A 16559-nucleotide genomic window follows, 5' to 3' on the forward strand; every position below is an offset into this window, starting at 1 on the left:
ATGGACACCGATTCCCCTTATGTTGTAAAATTGGCCAAAGTTGAATTAGTAACTTTCAATCCATAATAATTAAACATATTAGACGGCTCAACACAAGTTAGACGCCTCAAATGCAAATGCATGCAAATTACTGCCATTTCATTCGCTGCAGTCTCAAGGTTTCAGGTCGGCGATCGAAGTGTCTAACTACTACAGATTGAATGTGATTTCACCAACGACCAGCAACGATATGCTTTGGATTTAACCGCTGAACCTCGATTTATTTCATTGGATGACTTTGTTTCGACGATTAAGCAACTGAATCAATCATTGAAGGGTAAGTAAAACAGAGATGAATTTGAATGGACTTTTCACAGAAAAAGGTTTACATGGAGGTAAATATTTTGCTTTGAATTGTGAATGTATTATGGACTTTCGAACGATTTACACAAAGACATCTTGAATGTTGAACTTAATATGTATTTTCAGTGTGGTGAATAGTTAGTATCTGTGTCACAATATGTTAGGCTACATAACCTTTTTGATGTAGCCTTTGATTCCTGATTTGTGTGTAGGTTACAAACCTGAAAATCAGGATTGACTATAAAATTTGGCTATAGGTCCTAAGGCAAAACTGATACACACAATCAAAGACTCGCCATCACTAGAGGTAGATGACTTTATGATGATTTCAAGTTATACACTATGAATTACAATTAATAAATAATTGGGGGGGGGGGGGGGGTGATATATTATAAAAAGGATATATAAAAAGGATGATACAATATATATTTTACAGTTCCTATAAAATGTCATTAAATCGTGTAATGCTAATATACTAACCTGTTTGAGATAGGCTACATTTTTAAAGTATTTTTTTTTTAATTTAATATAGGACATTTTATCAATTAACAGGTTTTTACTGACGCATTTTTCCATTCTTTAAGTAATTTTGGAAGTGTACGGTGAAATTCTTGAGCTCACAAAATATTTGTAACTTGTGAAATATTCATGCAAATCTGTTTTTAAAGTTTCTAGTTGTCTGCTAAATTAAATCACTGTGTATATCTGTGTTTGTGTATGATCTTAGCTGTACAGTCATGGCTTCCCCCAGCGGTTTGTCTGAACAATGCACATGTTCAATTTGTCTGGACGTGTTCACTGACCCTGTAACTACTTCCTGTGGACACAACTTCTGTATGGCCTGCATCAGAAGCCACAGAGACCGAAGTACAAGCTCAATGTGCCCACTGTGTGGGAAGGCATTGGACTCAAAACAAGATTTTAACATAAACAGAACGATTAGAGACATCGCAGAGGACATCAAAAGAAAAAGGATCCAGAAGAAGCCTGAAGTGTCCTGCGATAGTTGTCCAAAGAAGAAAATGCGGATTGCTGTTAAGTCATGCTTACACTGTGGAACTTCTTTCTGCAAGACTCACTTGGAGCCCCATGAAACTGCAGGAAAACTCATGAAACACAAACTAATTAACCCCGTGAAGAATCTCGATGAATACATTTGCAAGAATCATGAAAGACCTCTGGAACTTTACTGTAGAGATGATCAGACAGCAATCTGTCAATTCTGCACCGAGAGTGACCACAAGAATCATAATACTGTCTCTTTGGAGGAGGAGAGTTTGGTAATGCGAACTACTCGCCAGTCATTAATAGCAACTCTCAAAATATACAGAATCATTTCCAACATTAGAAACATTACCAACTGATGATACAGGCTACTACAACCTACATTACTTTATTTTCACAGAAATTGCTGATGAATAAAAAGATAGCTGTGCAGCAGAAAATTCAGGACAAGTTGCGGAAAATTAAAGAAATTCAACATTCGTCAAGGTTTAACAAAGTAAGTGGTATTTAATTTCTGTGCTCCTTCTATATTGTTTGAGTGTCCACAAGATCATTTAGTTTTATTTTGTGCTTTAACAATGTAGTGATGATTTTTCAATTAACAATATTTTCTTCTTAAAATTCACAACAGCAAGCCAAAGAGAGGGAGATCGAAGAGAACATCAAGTTTTTCAAGGATATCTTTGAGAAAAACAATGCGGAGCTACTTGAGCTCACGGAGGAAAAGCATAAAGAAACGGAAAGACGAGGCGAGGAGCTCATCAGAGAGCTAGAAGAAGAGATCAAGGAGCTAAAGAGAAGACAAACTGAACTGGAGCAGCTCTCAAATCCTATGGATTTCACACAAGTCAGTCTTTCTCATCAAACCATGGTAAGAAATGAAGCCTCATGTACACTTGACTTAGGGCGTTTTTCCCCTCTACCTATTCTAGATTATTGACCTCCTCCTGCACAACGCCATATATACCAAGCGCTCAAGCAACATCAGCATCAGCGCACATGAACATGGCCGTATTCTGAGGAAGGCAATTTTACGGCTTCAGAGTGTCTTGGATGAGAAAATGAGAGAAACTGGTAAATATTTACCAATGTAACCAATCATATTTACACCACCACACACTCTTTAATCAGACAGAAACGCATATTTAGTTCTTCCCCACTGTTCTTCCCACTGTAGTTGGCAGAGAGCTGCGGAGTATACAACGTTATGCAGGTATGGAAAATCTGATTACTAAAAGTTAGATATTATTACAGTAAAAATAAACTCTAAAGGCCAGATTTACTAACAGCTAGTATCAACACGAACCCTCTTTTGCTGTTAAAAAAACCCCGTCTGGATGTAATAAAGGTACACAGGGAGAAATTAGCGATGAAAAGGCGTGAAGAGTTATTTTTGCAGCTGACATTACTGCATATGCATTTGTAGGAGTTTCTCATTCAAACACAACATTTATAGAAGAGTATTTAAATAAGTCACGCAACGTAGTTGTTGCTACACTCTCAGAAAACAATGTTCAGTGGGGTTCTATAACCCTTGGTTTCTTGACTCAAATTTGAAGAACCCTTTATGCCAAAATATAAGGAGAAATTTCTTAAAGGGATAGTTCACCCAAAAATAAAAATTCTGTCACCATTTTCTGTTTCTCACCCTCATGTCGTTCCAAACCCGTAAGACTTCTGAACACAAATGGAGATGGTTTTGATGAAATCTGAGAGATTTCTGTCCCTCCATTGACAGTCTACGCAACTGACACTTTGATGCTTCAAAAAAGTTCTTGTGGTTATATTCTCACACAAGCGAACATGCTTGAGTTTCCGTTTACCACAACTGATGTGTGAGTTGATCAATGTTTATGTGTGAATAAAAGCCTAAATTAAATCTGTTCATCATATAAAGCGATCGAGTCTCTTGAGAAAACTTTGACTAAACGGCTCAATTCATATGGATTAGTTTTACGATCTCTTTATGAACTTTTTGCTGTCAATCTCTCAGATTTCATCAAAAAGGTCTTCATTTGTGTTCTGAAGATGAATAAAAGTCTTACAGGGGTTTGGAACGACATGAGGGTGAGTCATAAATGACAGAATTTAAATTTTTGGGTGAACTAACGCTTTAAATAATTGCATTATACTTTGTTTAATGGCTTATTTCATTTTTTTTCTAGTGATAACGTTTGTTTATGAGCTGATTAATTAGTACATTTAAAATGAAAAATGAATTAAACCTAAATCCATGAAATGATCCCATGATGGGAACTCCTAAAATAAGTCTAATGTAAAATTGACTATCACAAAAGAAAGATAATCCTTTATACTGATGTGTTGTGATATAGCACCATATAAAGTTTTATGTGAATGAACGTGAATTATACTGACTTGGGCAAAAATGTGTATTAACCCTTATATATATTTTATTAGTGGATGTGACACTTGACCCTGACACAGCTCATCCTGAACTCATGTTGTCTGACAGTGGGAAAGAGGTCTGGAATACAGGCAAGTCACAGAAGATTCCTGACACCCCAAAAAGGTTTGACCATTGCTCGTGTGTCTTAGGAATGAAAGGGTTCTCCTCACGGAAATTTTATTATGAAGTTCAAGTCAGCGGGAAGACCGAGTGGGATTTAGGTGTGGCAAAAGAATCCATAGACAGAAAAGGGGAAATTGGGCTCAACCCTGAAAATGGATATTGGACTGTATGGCTGAGGAACAGGGATGAGTATGCAGCGAACGATCGGTCCGCTATCCCTCTCACCTTGAAAGAGAAGCCAGTGAAAGTGGGAGTTTTTGTGGATTTTCAAGAGGGTCTGGTCTCTTTTTATGATGTTGAAGCCAGGTATCATATATATTCTTTCACAGGACAGTCTTTTCCTAAAAAGCTCTATCCATATTTCAGTCCTGGAGAATACGAAGAAGGGCAGAACTCACCTCCTCTGATCATTACACCTGTTGACTCAATCGAATAAATCAACTTTTAAAGGAAATATTCAAATTAACTTTAAGTCTTTGTATATAACACCTTGAGACCTAAATGATGTTCAATGCAAGTATGACCATTCTTTATTTCTACTCTAAATGCAACCATGAATGATCATTAATCAAAAGAATCAATTAATTCATTAAAAATGTATATCTAATGTTGATTTTAATTTGAATTGCATTGTTGGAAACTTATATTCTGAACATAACAAGTAAAACATTAGATTACAAATTCATTACATATTTAATAAATGTTTCACTTAGCATATGCTTTTATCCAAAGTGACTCACAAATGAGGAATGGAAACAAATAAAATGTTTTATCTTTTATTTTGCTTCATTTGCTATTTTCAAATCCAACTTAACATTTTCAACATGTGTTTATTATGTTATAAATTGTGATATATTCATTTTTATATCAGAATTCAAATTCAATGTACAAGAAACACCATGAAAAATTGTAATCATTTATCAATATGTAAGCAACAAAATCACCAAAAATAGCAGTTAAAAAACATAACATAACGACATTCAGAACATTCAATGTTTCACCACATTTCAAGCATTAGTTTTCTCATTATTCACCATTTGTTTGTCTTCTTCTTAAGACTTCTTCTTCTTAAACACCTCAATTGCCTTTGTGTAATTGCCGTAGCTTCCTTTGATGTCACCATCTCGCTGAGTTTTTCAAGCAGTTCTGAGGTGTAATTGTGACCATCAGTGATGTCAATGACATGGTACCTGTTCTGACAACAACGAACCACTTTACAGAGCTTTTTGCAGTACGAAATAAACCTGTCAATGCGTTGCCCAAGTTTTTTAAGCTCTCTGCCATGTGTGAAGATAATCATCATACGTTTTGTGGTTCTTGGATCTAGTCTCTTTTTGAAGGTGTGGAAAAGACCTTGTTGTTGCTCACTGAATTTAGATATCGGTGTTACCCAGAGAATTACATTGGGGCCAGGGTCGGATAACTTCTTCATTTCCTCGTTCCAACTCGATTTGTCGAGGGAAAAGAGATTAGGAGTGTCCACTACAGTGACATTTTCCACTGTCTTTACCATGGACTCTTTCGTCACAGTCTCCGATCCACTTTTGCTAAGAAAGTGGTTTCCACCAAGGATGATGTTGCCAACTGTACTTTTCCCACCTCTGGAAGGCCCCATCACAAGGATCCTCATAGGTTGGTGAATGCTGTCTGGGTTCAACGCTGCCGTTTTGATGCTGTCAGGGTTCAACGCTGCCGTTTTGATGCTGTCTGGGTTCAACGCTGCCGTTTTGATGCTGTCAGGGTTCAACGCTGCCGTTTTGATGCTGTCAGGGTTCAACGCTGCCGTTTTGATGCTGTCTGGGTTCAACGCTGCCGTTTTGATGCTGTCAGGGTTCAACGCTGCCGTTTTGATGCTGTCAGGGATCAACGCTGCCGTTTTGATGCTTCCAGGGTTCAACGCTGCCGTTTTGATGCTTCCAGGGTTCAACGCTGCCGTTTTGATGCTGTCAGGGTTCAACGCTGCCGTTTTGATGCTGTCAGGGTTCAACGCTGCCATTTTGATGCTGTCTGGGTTCAACGCTGCCGTTTTGATGCTGTCAGGGTTCAACGCTGCCGTTTTGATGCTGTCTGGGTTCAACGCTGCCGTTTTGATGCTGTCAGGGTTCAACGCTGCCATTTTGATGCTGTCTGGGTTCAACGCTGCCGTTTTGATGCTGTCAGGGTTCAACGCTGCCGTTTTGATGCTGTCTGGGTTCAACGCTGCCGTTTTGATGCTGTCAGGGTTCAACGCTGCCGTTTTGATGCTGTCAGGGTTCAACGCTGCCGTTTTGATGCTTCCAGGGTTCAACGCTGCCGCTTTGATGCTGTCAGGGTTCAACACTGCCGTTTTGATGCTGTCAGGGTTCAACGCTGCCGTTTTGATGCATCCAGGGTTCAACGCTGCCGTTTTGATGCTGTCAGGGTTCAACGCTGCCGTTTTGATGCATCCAGGGTTCAACGCTGCCGTTTTGATGCTGTCAGGGTTCAACGCTGCCGTTTTGATGCTTCCAGGGTTCAACGCTGCCGCTTTGATGCTGTCAGGGTTCAACGCTGCCGTTTTGATGCTGTCTGGGTTCAACGCTGCCGTTTTGATGCTGTCAGGGTTCAACGCTGCCGTTTTGATGCTGTCATGGTTCAACGCTGCTGTTTTGAACAGTAAATAAACAAATATTTTAAAGATGTATTTTCCCTTAAAAGTTGGAGTGAGAGTATTTCACTTCAACTTACATTTTCTGTACATCAGCATGTATGGTAGGCTTGAACTGTAAAAAAAAAGGAAATACTTTTTTACTACAACATACTATGAAATACTTTTTTTGACATTCTTCACAAGAGAGAGAACAACACTTACTTTTCCAGTGATGCTTCTGATGTCTGTAAGATATTGACAATATTAAAGAATAAAATGAACAGTCTTGAGTCATATCAATTTGCTAATGATATAATGCTAATCAAACAAACAAATGTACCCGTGTTACATTGTAGTCATCAAAACAGTACCATGTGCCATTTTCAAAAGATCTGATGATTGTATCGTAGTGTCCACTACTGTATCCACCCATATGATTTATAACGGCATACAGATCATATATAGGCCAATTATCCTGCAGAGAAAGATGTTACAAATGTTTAGACAATTTTATACTGCTTTTAAATAGCATTTTGTTTTTGGTATGATGGATTGATGAAACCTCTTTGGGTAGACTTAGAGGTACATCCAGACGACATTCATTCTTCTTGTATCTCATCTGTATGTAATCAAAGTCAAACCTCTTCAGATGCAGAGTGAGAACGGTAGGATATTCATCTATTTTACTCCACTGCAGCAAGAGTAAGAAAATTGCCCGGAAGAATGAAAAAAACATATTTTAAGCACAAGTTGTAAACTCATAAATACTTCACTATGATTGGTTCAGTAATCATGGGTTGATCATCTTGAGTGATGTGGAAAAATCTCACATTTTCATTTACTCACAGTTTCTGTTTCTGTTTTGTGGTCACATATGTCACAATACATCCAGTCATCCTCTTCTAGTTTTGAATGTTCAAAGAAGGTCTTCAGGCTTTTTCCCTATAGGGTCAGAAAAATAAAACATGCAGTTTTAGGGGGAAGCTACTGTCTCCCAAGAACAACAACAACAAAAAAAATTTGGCTAACATTAATTTTGCATATAGTCTTCATACCATATCATACTTATCATTTCCGGCATCGATAGACAGCAGTATTGAGATGAACGTGCTGGGTTCTGTGGTTTCATTGCCACATTGGCCACATTTTGTTATGTTGTTAATTTTCCCTTCAAAGACCTGGAACAAATGCACTGTGCTCTCATAGGCTGATTCTTAATTGCATCACCGTAAATAATCAATGATGATAAAAGAGACTTATTTACAGTCAATTGTTTCCCTCTCACCGAAACAGACTTGTGTTTATATGTGACATACCTTAGAGGCATGTGTCCCCACTGCTTTTAAAATCTTCCTATAATACTCCACTGCATCTTGTTGCTCATAAACTCGAAGGTATAAAAGAAGAATTATGAAAACAATGTTCTAGACTTTATACATCACCTGGAAGCTGAATAAATAAGCTTTCTATATATATAGCCTACTGTATATACTATACAGTACATATAACGTATATAGCCTTACACTATATACACAGTATATATATATATTGAACTGTAAATTAAATGAACCTAGCCTACCATTTCTAATTCCAAGACTCCTGGTTATTCCTTCAGTTGTGGCTGCATTTTCTGACAGCTTAGTAAACAGCTTCTGAAGTTGTAGCAAGAGATTTTCCTCACCACAATCTCCAGGAGCTTCATGACTAAATTGAAATTAAAAAGTAAAGAAAAAAGCAATAGAATAAAGCAGGAAATTAGTATCCTAATACCGGTAATTGTATAATATCATACAATAATCATAATCTTATTCATTTATTTTACCTCCCCACTTCCTTTCTGAATTCTGGGGTCATGAATAGAGACTGCAATACTGCATTTAAGTAGCAAGTGGCGCCTTGATTTTTCAGGCCATTGTATTGGACTTCATTCCTGAATGCAAAAGTAACACACACGTAAAGATTTTATTATTTCATGTGTAGATGTATTCTACAAAGTGTCCTCAAATAAGAAAGCGGAACGTCATAATCATAATCACAAAATTTACAGTAGCCTAACAAGCGCACCACGCAATGACGCTTGATGTTTCGATAGGCTACTTTACATATTGATTTTTTGGGCTATGTGGTGTTTTTTTTTTAGAAGTCAACCCACCTGTCATAAGATCCATGTGAACGCTTCTGGGCTGTAAGATGCGTGTCGGGCTTCTTCATGCTGTTTGCGTACATTTTAATCTGGCACATAGGCTATAGGCTAGGAGACTTTAAACGTGTCTGTATTCAAACCGACTGTAAAAAAAAAGATTCAAACCGGGTTTGCACCTGTTGTCTGTTGGATAATCTGTGAATGATTAAACGCATTCCGTGATTAATTTTAAATGCATAATATGCTAAACTCATAACAAGTAGGCCTAGGCTATTCATCACAAAGAAACTGAATTGAATTATTCCACATACATGAATGAAATAATAAGAATTTACCTTATTGAAACTCTTCTTTTCTTCTTGAACAAGGAGGAAATTCATAGAGGACAAAGCCAGTGGCGGCTCCTGCAAAATCTCTCAGGGGGGGCAAATGTTTGGATTATTGATAAGGATAAGGTCCACCCATGCAATGGATAAATTAACAGCTTAAGCATGTAAAGGCAACTTCTCTACTTTAAGATTGTGTTGCAGACCTGACAAAATAAATACATTTATTTTAGTTATAAAATAAATTATTTATTATAATATAAATATAGAGATACAAGGTTTCCATCCCGACAGCAACAATGTATCAGGCAGAATCCATATTGTATATTTCCCTATTTTTTCAAAAATGAATGCTATTGGTCACCCTTTACATCTGTCAATGTGTTTTACAAATATTTTACCAATGGAAAGCATTAAAAGAGCTTGGGAATTATTTTGGGGGAAAAACAGGTTTTCTTTCGTTTCCTGAAAAGTAACAGTTTTGGACATACAAGGCTTCCGTCCGACAGCGCTGATGATGTGTGTGTGTGTGTGTGTGTGTGTGTTATTACGTTAATTAACATTTTACCAAAATTCAAGCTCAAATGGAGTTTGACAAGGGTTTTTGACCAGTAAATGTATTTTCAATCCACTCAGATAGTTTAAGTTATTTTATTAAAGAATCCACTAGGTGGCGACAAATAATATTGTTGACTGAATCGTTGACATGTAGGATAAAGATTGTGTTGGTGTTCGAATAGAAATGTACAAATTTCAAAGTACAATGCTAGGAGTAAAAAAGACTGCTACCATCCTTTCCTAAACTGATTGTAAAAACAAAGTGAGATTTTCCAACACTCGAGTATTAAAATGTTCAGCAATAAATACCTCTTAAGACAGCCTCTGCTTGTCTTCTTCTCCCAAGGCCCTCCTAGATCTTGTTGTTCCTGTTCCTACTTGCTCCTGCTCAATGTATGCTGATTACTACGACGGGGTGAATGGTATTTATTTTAATGACACGATAAATGACTGTGTTATGACTGCGTTCGCCATGACGTTGTTCAAGTTCAACTGGTCCCAACAGTCTCTCTCGCTCTCGTTCTTTTTTATTTTTATTTTTTTAATCACATTTGATAAAGATATTATAGTAGTGTTTCATTTTTTCTTGTTATTCAAATTCAAAATTGTTTTCAAATATTATTTGTCACTTAATCTTAAAGATTTTTAATAGTGTGTGTTTGTTCCCACCAATCGCTGCACAAGTTAAGGATACGTATGATGACGTAAGCACGTTAGTGCGAGCCCTCCCGGAACCCATAGAGAATGCATTGCAGTGCCTGCAGTTAGAAAAAAAACATCTTTGAATGCAAGTCTATGGGAACACTCTGGGCGATTCTCAGCCATAGTGAAATCGCCCAAAAAGAGGCGGTACTCTACAGAACGTGACATGACGCTGATTGGACTATAGTGACGGCTAGCGTAACTCTGTGGTTGAATGAGATTGTGAATGTGATTGAAAAAGTCACTTTTACACTTTGGTGGTGCGTCGCCCAATCGCCCTAATGAAGAAACCGCCCCTGGACAAAGCACAGTGTAGCTACTGCCGATTGCACTTCAAACTATTAACATGCACGTCCAAATTCGCCAGGCAACTGATAAGTTATAGTTTTACTTTCGATTTTGTTGTTGAAGACAGAAACTATCAAGTAGACTGAGCATAAATTCAGACATAATTATTCCAATTTTATTACAACTATATCATTTAATATGAAGAAAGTAAATTTGGTTTATCAATTTGACCACTTCAAGAATAAAAAAAAAAAACATAAAAAAGTAGCAATCACAAATCAGTCAGAGACTTTTCTTCATTGATAAAATATGAGACTGTTTAAAATAATGTTCTCCCATTATCCCCGACATGTGACAGACTAATCCAATTAATTTACAATAGCATATACAGATTCCACACACATAATAACATAGTGATCAACAAAAGTCTCTGTGAGTCTGCCTAAAAGTTGATGATTCCGGCAGAGACTCGAATTCTTCTCATGCAACCTCCAGGTAAACGCAAGACCATGAAGAGGGTGGAGCGATCCTTAATTTGGTGGTCTAGAAACGTATCGTTGTCCTCTAGTTGTTTATCTGTGTACAGCAGTCTCAGGGAAGATGGATCATCCCCTGATAAGATAAAGAAACATTTACATAATAGTATAGCCTATACATAGGCTATTTTACATTTAATTTATTTAATCCATTTCATGAGCTGTCTAAACATGTCAGTCACAATTCTGAATAAGTATTTTATAAATCTATACAATCTAGATTTTAAAATGTTAAAAAAGAATAATTCTCTCAACATGCCCAGATAGCAAAAAATATCGGCACGGCTTCTTTTTGCCGCCGGCCCCAAACTGTCGGCTATAGGTGCGCCCCGATGGCGGAGATGAAACGTTTGCCGCCGAATACGTCACTCCCATTTCTTGCGAGATGCCGCCGGCGAACAGCCGCCGGGCCGCCGACTTCATTCTCTCTGGCGGTTGCCGCCGTCTAAATGAACCGCGGCCGGCTGGCGGCAAGCCGCATTGAAATCGACCAGCCATGTCATTGGCATGAGTGGAACTGACAGCATTTTAACTTTCACATTTAAAGCGATTATAATTATTATGTGAATTATATCAAATTTTGTTATTGTTGTTGCTCCAAAGTCATTAGGGTTTATAACAGATTTGACTCAGTCTGATTCCATGATAAGGTTTAGGAAAATACATTTAAATTACGTTGAAACTCTGAAGCGATTCAGTGATAGGCCTATGTAAAATATATAGAATTATTTTATTCACTTAAGGTTACAATTCTTTACATTTCTTTGATTTATGCACAATTGAGATGCACAAATAGTCCAAAAAGAATTCCTTTTGTAAAACTTACTTGGCAATAAATATCTTTCTGATTCTGATTAGGTTTTAAAATAAATATTTCATTCATGGTATGAACAATTTAGCAGAATAAATGGATGAAGTTAGACTTTTCACCAATGCCTGAAATCAGTGAACAGTGAAAGACATCTGCAACTTGGCCAAAAGCTTGGGTATGCTTTAGATTTTTTTTATTAATTTGCAACCATGGTAGCCTAATATTTATAATAAACATGAAAATCCCTGTTTTGACCTGAAAGATAAAGTGAAATATTTAGAAATATTTAGTCTCTCTGTCACCCCAGGAAATTTCGTTTATGTCTTTCATTTTTTTACAAGCTCGATTTTTTTTATTTTTATTTTACCTTTTACAGGTAAGGGATTAATTTGCAATTGCGAGTTTTGCAATCTGTACAAATGTTTAAGAAAGTATTAAAGCACAAACAGAGAAGTACCTCCACCGGCCGAGAGGGGCAGTACCTAAAAAACGGAAGCAGATTTACCAACACAACAGTGGCCACTCGTCACACGATTTCAGTATTTGGAGACGATATCCTATCTAGTCATTGACTACGATCTTTAAAGTAAGTACATTTTTCCTTTTTGTGTAACGCAATATTATGTTCATTTTTTACATTTTTAGTTCAGCTTTTTCAAATATGTTCTTGCCTTACTAGTCAAGCTAGTAAGTTAGCCTTGTTTACAAAGTTTTCGTCATGTTTCTGACATAGCTAACGTTACTTAGTTTCTTCCTGGCGTTAGTTTTTTCTTTTCTTCTTTTAACTATATTTACGTATGTTTATGCAAGTGTGAGTACTACAGTATGTGGTTTAAGATAGTATTGGTCAGTCGAATAATTAACTAACTTACGTAACCAAATCCTGAAGGACAATTCTCCCGCCCACGTGGGAATGGTAACGTTAGCAAAATCTTTACAACAAGAAAGACTGATCAGTATAACTTGTGTTGTTTTCTAACTAAACATAATGATGTTTTGTTTGATTCGACAACCATGCTGCTAGTCTAGATTAATTTACAGTGTTAGCTAACACATGCTGCTTCGCCTTTTTTACTCACTGAATTCAAGCATGTTCGACATGTTGAAATGTATCTAGCTACAGTAGATCGCCAAAGCTTTACATCTAGAAAGAAAGCTTTACATCTAGAAAGTTTAACTTTTGGTGTTTTCTTACAAAAATAACGATGTATGTGTGTGTGTATATATATATATGTATATATGTGTGTATATGTATATATGTGTGTATATGTATATGATTGTGTTTGTCTGAACATGGTTTTCTGTTGATCCACTTGTGAAAATGACTCGTTTTTTGAAGGGGTGAGCATTTTAATGTTATTGATTTTGCCTGGAAATTAATCAAAAAGTATACTTTATGCAAAATGTTCTTCTATTTTAGATGGTTCACATTGTTCAGTTTATCAACGAGGAGGATCTGCCATTTGCAGTGGTTCCGCAAGAGTGGCTCAGCGAGAGCATGTGCCATTGGCCCCCATTTAACCTCAGCAAAAAGACGAAGGCAACAATTTAGCCATCCTCTGCACACCTCCACACAGCACCTGGGAGAAACATCATTTTAAGTTCATGAAGGGAGCAGGTAAATGGGTCTGACTTGTGTATTTGATTTTCCTGTATTTCATCTGTGTAATTTATTTTCTGTTTATTGTGGATAACTGACTCTTTCATTCATTATTCCCTACTCTAGAATCTTGGAAGTCTCAAGAAAAAAAACTCTAGAAAGATGCATCGATTCCAGAAAACCAGGAAAATGCTGAACTGGTATGTAAAATCTATTGCTGTTATGCTGGATTTGTGATCCTGCCACTAAACTATACCATTTGTTAGATTTTCAAATTTCTGTTTCCTCTTTCTCGCAACCAGGTTTCTCCCCAGTAATCCAGACTCCACTTCACAGAGCCAAGAGTTTGAGTACAAGTAAGTGATGTTATTTGTGAAGTTTTTTTGTCTTGGAAACTATTGCTTCTATTTGAAGTCGGCATGAACCGGAAGTTACAAACGACTTTTCTCCAGTGTTGTGACGTATTTAAAAATGAAACGGTATATTGAACGGAGGGCAGGGTTTTACTCTAGCGCTCCTCTTCTCCATCTCTGCTCATAGCACGGTTTGAGGGGAGTTGCCACGCCCTCGCGCCATAGCACATGACCTGAAGAGAAGAGAAGTCGTTTCGAGGGGGAGGGAAGGGTAACGTATTTGATTAAAGATTATAAGGCTACATGAATTTTAAAAGAATAATGAAGTGCACAGATAAATCATTTATAATAAACACTACAATATTACATATAAAAATACGAATTGTAAAATCTTACTTCAAGAGCAGGTGAAGCAAGTTCAACAAACAATGTTGAAGACGTTTGCTTGCACTGAGCAATTAGGTACAACTTGCAAACAGCACCTGTGGCTGTCGGTTTAATTCCCACTGGGGCTACCTGTACATGTAGTAGACCTAGATATAAAGTAAAATTTAAGATTGTATACTGCATATATTACAGTCTGAATCCTTAGCCTTTCACATTTTTATTTATTTATGAGAAGCTTCAGAGAAATGTAATTTGTAACACTTTTTTGGATTTTCAGCTTGGTGTAGGGGATAAAGCATGTTTTAGAGACATGTTCCTGAAGACCATTGTTCAAAGTAAGTTGGATATTTTTTTTTTATTTAAGTAGATGTGTATGTCCTATTGTCCTCATGCAATTCAAATTAAATGACAGATCTGTATTTTCTATATTAGCCATCCGGAAGGACCCGGCAACCCAGGATGCACTGATGAGGCGGTCCAGGTTAACGTTACACGTTACCTGAAAGGAGCATCTGACCGTGAAGGCAGAAAAAGGCGCCGCACAGCTGAGAGGGACCCACAGCCGACCACTTAAAACTAGACTGACTACTGACACCCCAGAATCACTGACAACTGGAATCCTTTCTTTATCTTGCAGTCAGTAGAATCAAGACCCCTAAAGAAGTCAGAAGTGTCAGACTACACTCACTCACTGTGGAAATTACTTTCTTTTTTTCTTTTTCAAATAAAGCTTGTAAATCCTTGTGCCACAGGTCAGCATTGCCGTTATAATGGCCTATTCTACTCCAGAGCTTTACTATAAATTACTACCACTTATCATATTGTTAGAAATGGCTTGTAAATGTAGTTATACTTTTATTTATTTGGTATCTTGCACATTATTTGGTATCAAATATCCTCTTTACTTGTCATAATGTTTACTGGTAATTTGTTACCCTAGAGCTGTCCTTTTTATATGAAAACTTATTGTAAGTGTTGTAATTGCAGCCTTTTGAATCCAAAATTGAATTGGAAACCTGCATGTTAGTATATTGATTTATTTATTTTTCTGTTATGTTTCAGTGATCTGAAACATCTTGTTTAAATGACAGTTACTGTACTTTGAAACGTGGAATAAAAATGCCAATTGTAAATTTGTCTGGTTTGAGCAATCATTATTCTTGATAAACTGCATGCTATAAATAAAAAATATATATATATATCTAGCCAGAATAAGCGGCGGCAGAGCGCTCGAAAATAGCGTTTGCCTCCGGCGGGCCGCGGAAGGACGGCCTTCAATATAAAGCGCGGCGGAACGGCGGTTGGCCCGCGGGCCGGCCGCTTAACGAAGGCGGTAGGAAGGCGGCTGCCGCTTTTAAAAAGCGGCTGCCGCCGGCGGTGCGCCGTCCAACGTGTTTGCGATGTCGCCATTCTGACGCTTCTACTGCCGCCGGAGAACCGACGGTGGTCCGCCGACTCATTGCTATCTGGGATGAATGCTTAAAGGATAGCTTAATAATTATTACTAGGCTATTACTATATTAGGCCTAACGTCTAACATATTTTTTGCCGATGTGGAAATCAAATCACCACCGGTTAGGCCATGTGACCCATAGATATCCATAATGAAGGCTAGATGTCTCGTCCGCGCTGCTCGACGTCCGCACCTGGCGGCCATCTTGTCACAGGCAGCTCGCTCACTCGTAACATTGTATTTTAATGGTTCATGTACTTTTTAATTAACCATAGCTTGCTCAATTCTCTACCGATTTTCAATCGGTTTGGTTTGTTATAAACGTCAGAGATGTAGTTATGACACTGCATACTTATGAATAATAAGTGTTAAATAATCATGCAGAATTATAGCCACGTTAATAACGTTTGTAAGAAACCAAACCGTTTGTAAATCCGTCAAGATTTATAATTTGTGTTCTGCTGATCACTCATCTTACATCAGGTACCAAAGAGCCTGCCAGAAAGCTTGCCTGTGACCAGATGGCCGACGACGGTGATGACGATAGAGACTCCGCCATAAGACATCTAGCCTTTATTATGGATATCTATGAAGTGACCAGGAAACGGCCTTTCACAAACTTTTTTTTTTTTTTTAAAGGCATATAGCATATTTAATTTTACTAGAGTTGTATGTACAGCCTATATGTTTTATATTTGTATTCGATCTTACCTGCTTGACCGGGCAATTTTTCTGCAACTTTCTTTTTGAATGCTAAAATAGTCATTTTGTTGAAATCTTCCTCTGACGTCGCAACATCAACGGTTTTTTTCTCCCCCTTTATTCCAACCACCATGATCTGGTAAGTTTTTCCCATTTTAGGAGAACACCTAAAGCACGTTAGGCTAACGTTACTGCAAAACGCCGTATAAAATGTG

The 16559-nt window shown here is 37.5% G+C and overlaps 3 protein-coding genes and 1 long non-coding RNA gene across 5 annotated transcripts; 2 read left to right on the forward strand and 2 right to left on the reverse strand.

The window, feature by feature from the left end:
• Positions 1–203: 203 nt before the first annotated feature.
• LOC130091429 (E3 ubiquitin-protein ligase TRIM39-like) lies at positions 204–4456 on the forward strand. Of its 2 annotated transcripts, none has more exons than XM_056259316.1 (7): positions 204–320; positions 1078–1622; positions 1748–1843; positions 1979–2194; positions 2280–2421; positions 2525–2560; positions 3766–4456. In XM_056259316.1, the coding sequence occupies exons 2-7, from the start codon at positions 1080–1082 to the stop codon at positions 4311–4313; spliced, it is 1581 nt and encodes a 526-aa protein (XP_056115291.1). In that variant the 5' UTR covers positions 204–320; positions 1078–1079; the 3' UTR covers positions 4314–4456. The 2 variants fall into 2 exon arrangements, with proteins under 2 accessions (XP_056115291.1, XP_056115290.1); XM_056259315.1 differs by having other exon boundaries at positions 204–316; positions 1070–1622.
• A 183-nt stretch (positions 4457–4639) lies between these two features.
• Positions 4640–8726, reverse strand: si:ch211-212k18.13 (uncharacterized). Its single transcript, XM_056259309.1, has 11 exons — positions 8638–8726; positions 8308–8415; positions 8065–8189; positions 7802–7872; positions 7541–7663; positions 7332–7427; positions 7048–7176; positions 6826–6960; positions 6708–6730; positions 6584–6618; positions 4640–6499 (listed from the first exon to the last, which is right to left on the reverse strand). The coding sequence occupies exons 1-11, from the start codon at positions 8724–8726 to the stop codon at positions 4908–4910; spliced, it is 2526 nt and encodes an 841-aa protein (XP_056115284.1). The 3' UTR covers positions 4640–4907.
• Positions 8727–10665: 1939 nt separating this feature from the next.
• On the reverse strand, positions 10666–16545 carry zgc:194655 (uncharacterized protein LOC794380 homolog). The gene is made up of 2 exons (XM_056259318.1): positions 16354–16545; positions 10666–11114 (listed from the first exon to the last, which is right to left on the reverse strand). Exons 1-2 carry the CDS (start codon positions 16496–16498, stop codon positions 10945–10947), a joined length of 315 nt encoding a protein of 104 aa, XP_056115293.1. The 5' UTR covers positions 16499–16545; the 3' UTR covers positions 10666–10944.
• On the forward strand, positions 13288–13806 carry LOC130091434 (uncharacterized). The gene is made up of 3 exons (XR_008807808.1): positions 13288–13467; positions 13576–13649; positions 13752–13806. It is a non-coding gene; the product is annotated as an uncharacterized LOC130091434 (long non-coding RNA).
• Positions 16546–16559: the final 14 nt, after the last annotated feature.

Source organism: Rhinichthys klamathensis, unplaced genomic scaffold (genome assembly GCF_029890125.1).
Source record: "Rhinichthys klamathensis goyatoka isolate OS25496 unplaced genomic scaffold, OSU_Roscu_1.1 h1tg000165l_1, whole genome shotgun sequence".
NCBI classification, from domain to species: Eukaryota; Metazoa; Chordata; class Actinopteri; order Cypriniformes; family Leuciscidae; genus Rhinichthys; species Rhinichthys klamathensis.

Bases quoted from the DNA above. Each gene is read 5' to 3' on its own strand.
- LOC130091429 (XM_056259316.1), top strand. From the start codon at position 1,080: ATGGCTTCCCCCAGCGGTTTGTCTGAACAATGCACATGTTCAATTTGT. The intron at 2,195-2,279 runs GTCAGTCTTTCT...TACCTATTCTAG, and splicing joins ATCCTATGGATTTCACACAA to ATTATTGACCTCCTCCTGCA. The intron at 2,422-2,524 runs GTAAATATTTAC...TTCCCACTGTAG, and splicing joins TGAGAAAATGAGAGAAACTG to TTGGCAGAGAGCTGCGGAGT.
- si:ch211-212k18.13 (XM_056259309.1), bottom strand. From the start codon at position 8,726: ATGTGCCAGATTAAAATGTACGCAAACAGCATGAAGAAGCCCGACACG. The intron at 8,190-8,307 runs GTAAAATAAATG...ATTTCAATTTAG, and splicing joins TTCAGAAAGGAAGTGGGGAG to TCATGAAGCTCCTGGAGATT. The intron at 7,664-7,801 runs GTATGTCACATA...CATTTGTTCCAG, and splicing joins TGGGGACACATGCCTCTAAG to GTCTTTGAAGGGAAAATTAA.
- zgc:194655 (XM_056259318.1), bottom strand. From the start codon at position 16,498: ATGGGAAAAACTTACCAGATCATGGTGGTTGGAATAAAGGGGGAGAAA. The intron at 11,115-16,353 runs GTAAGATCGAAT...TTATCTTATCAG, and splicing joins AAAATTGCCCGGTCAAGCAG to GGGATGATCCATCTTCCCTG.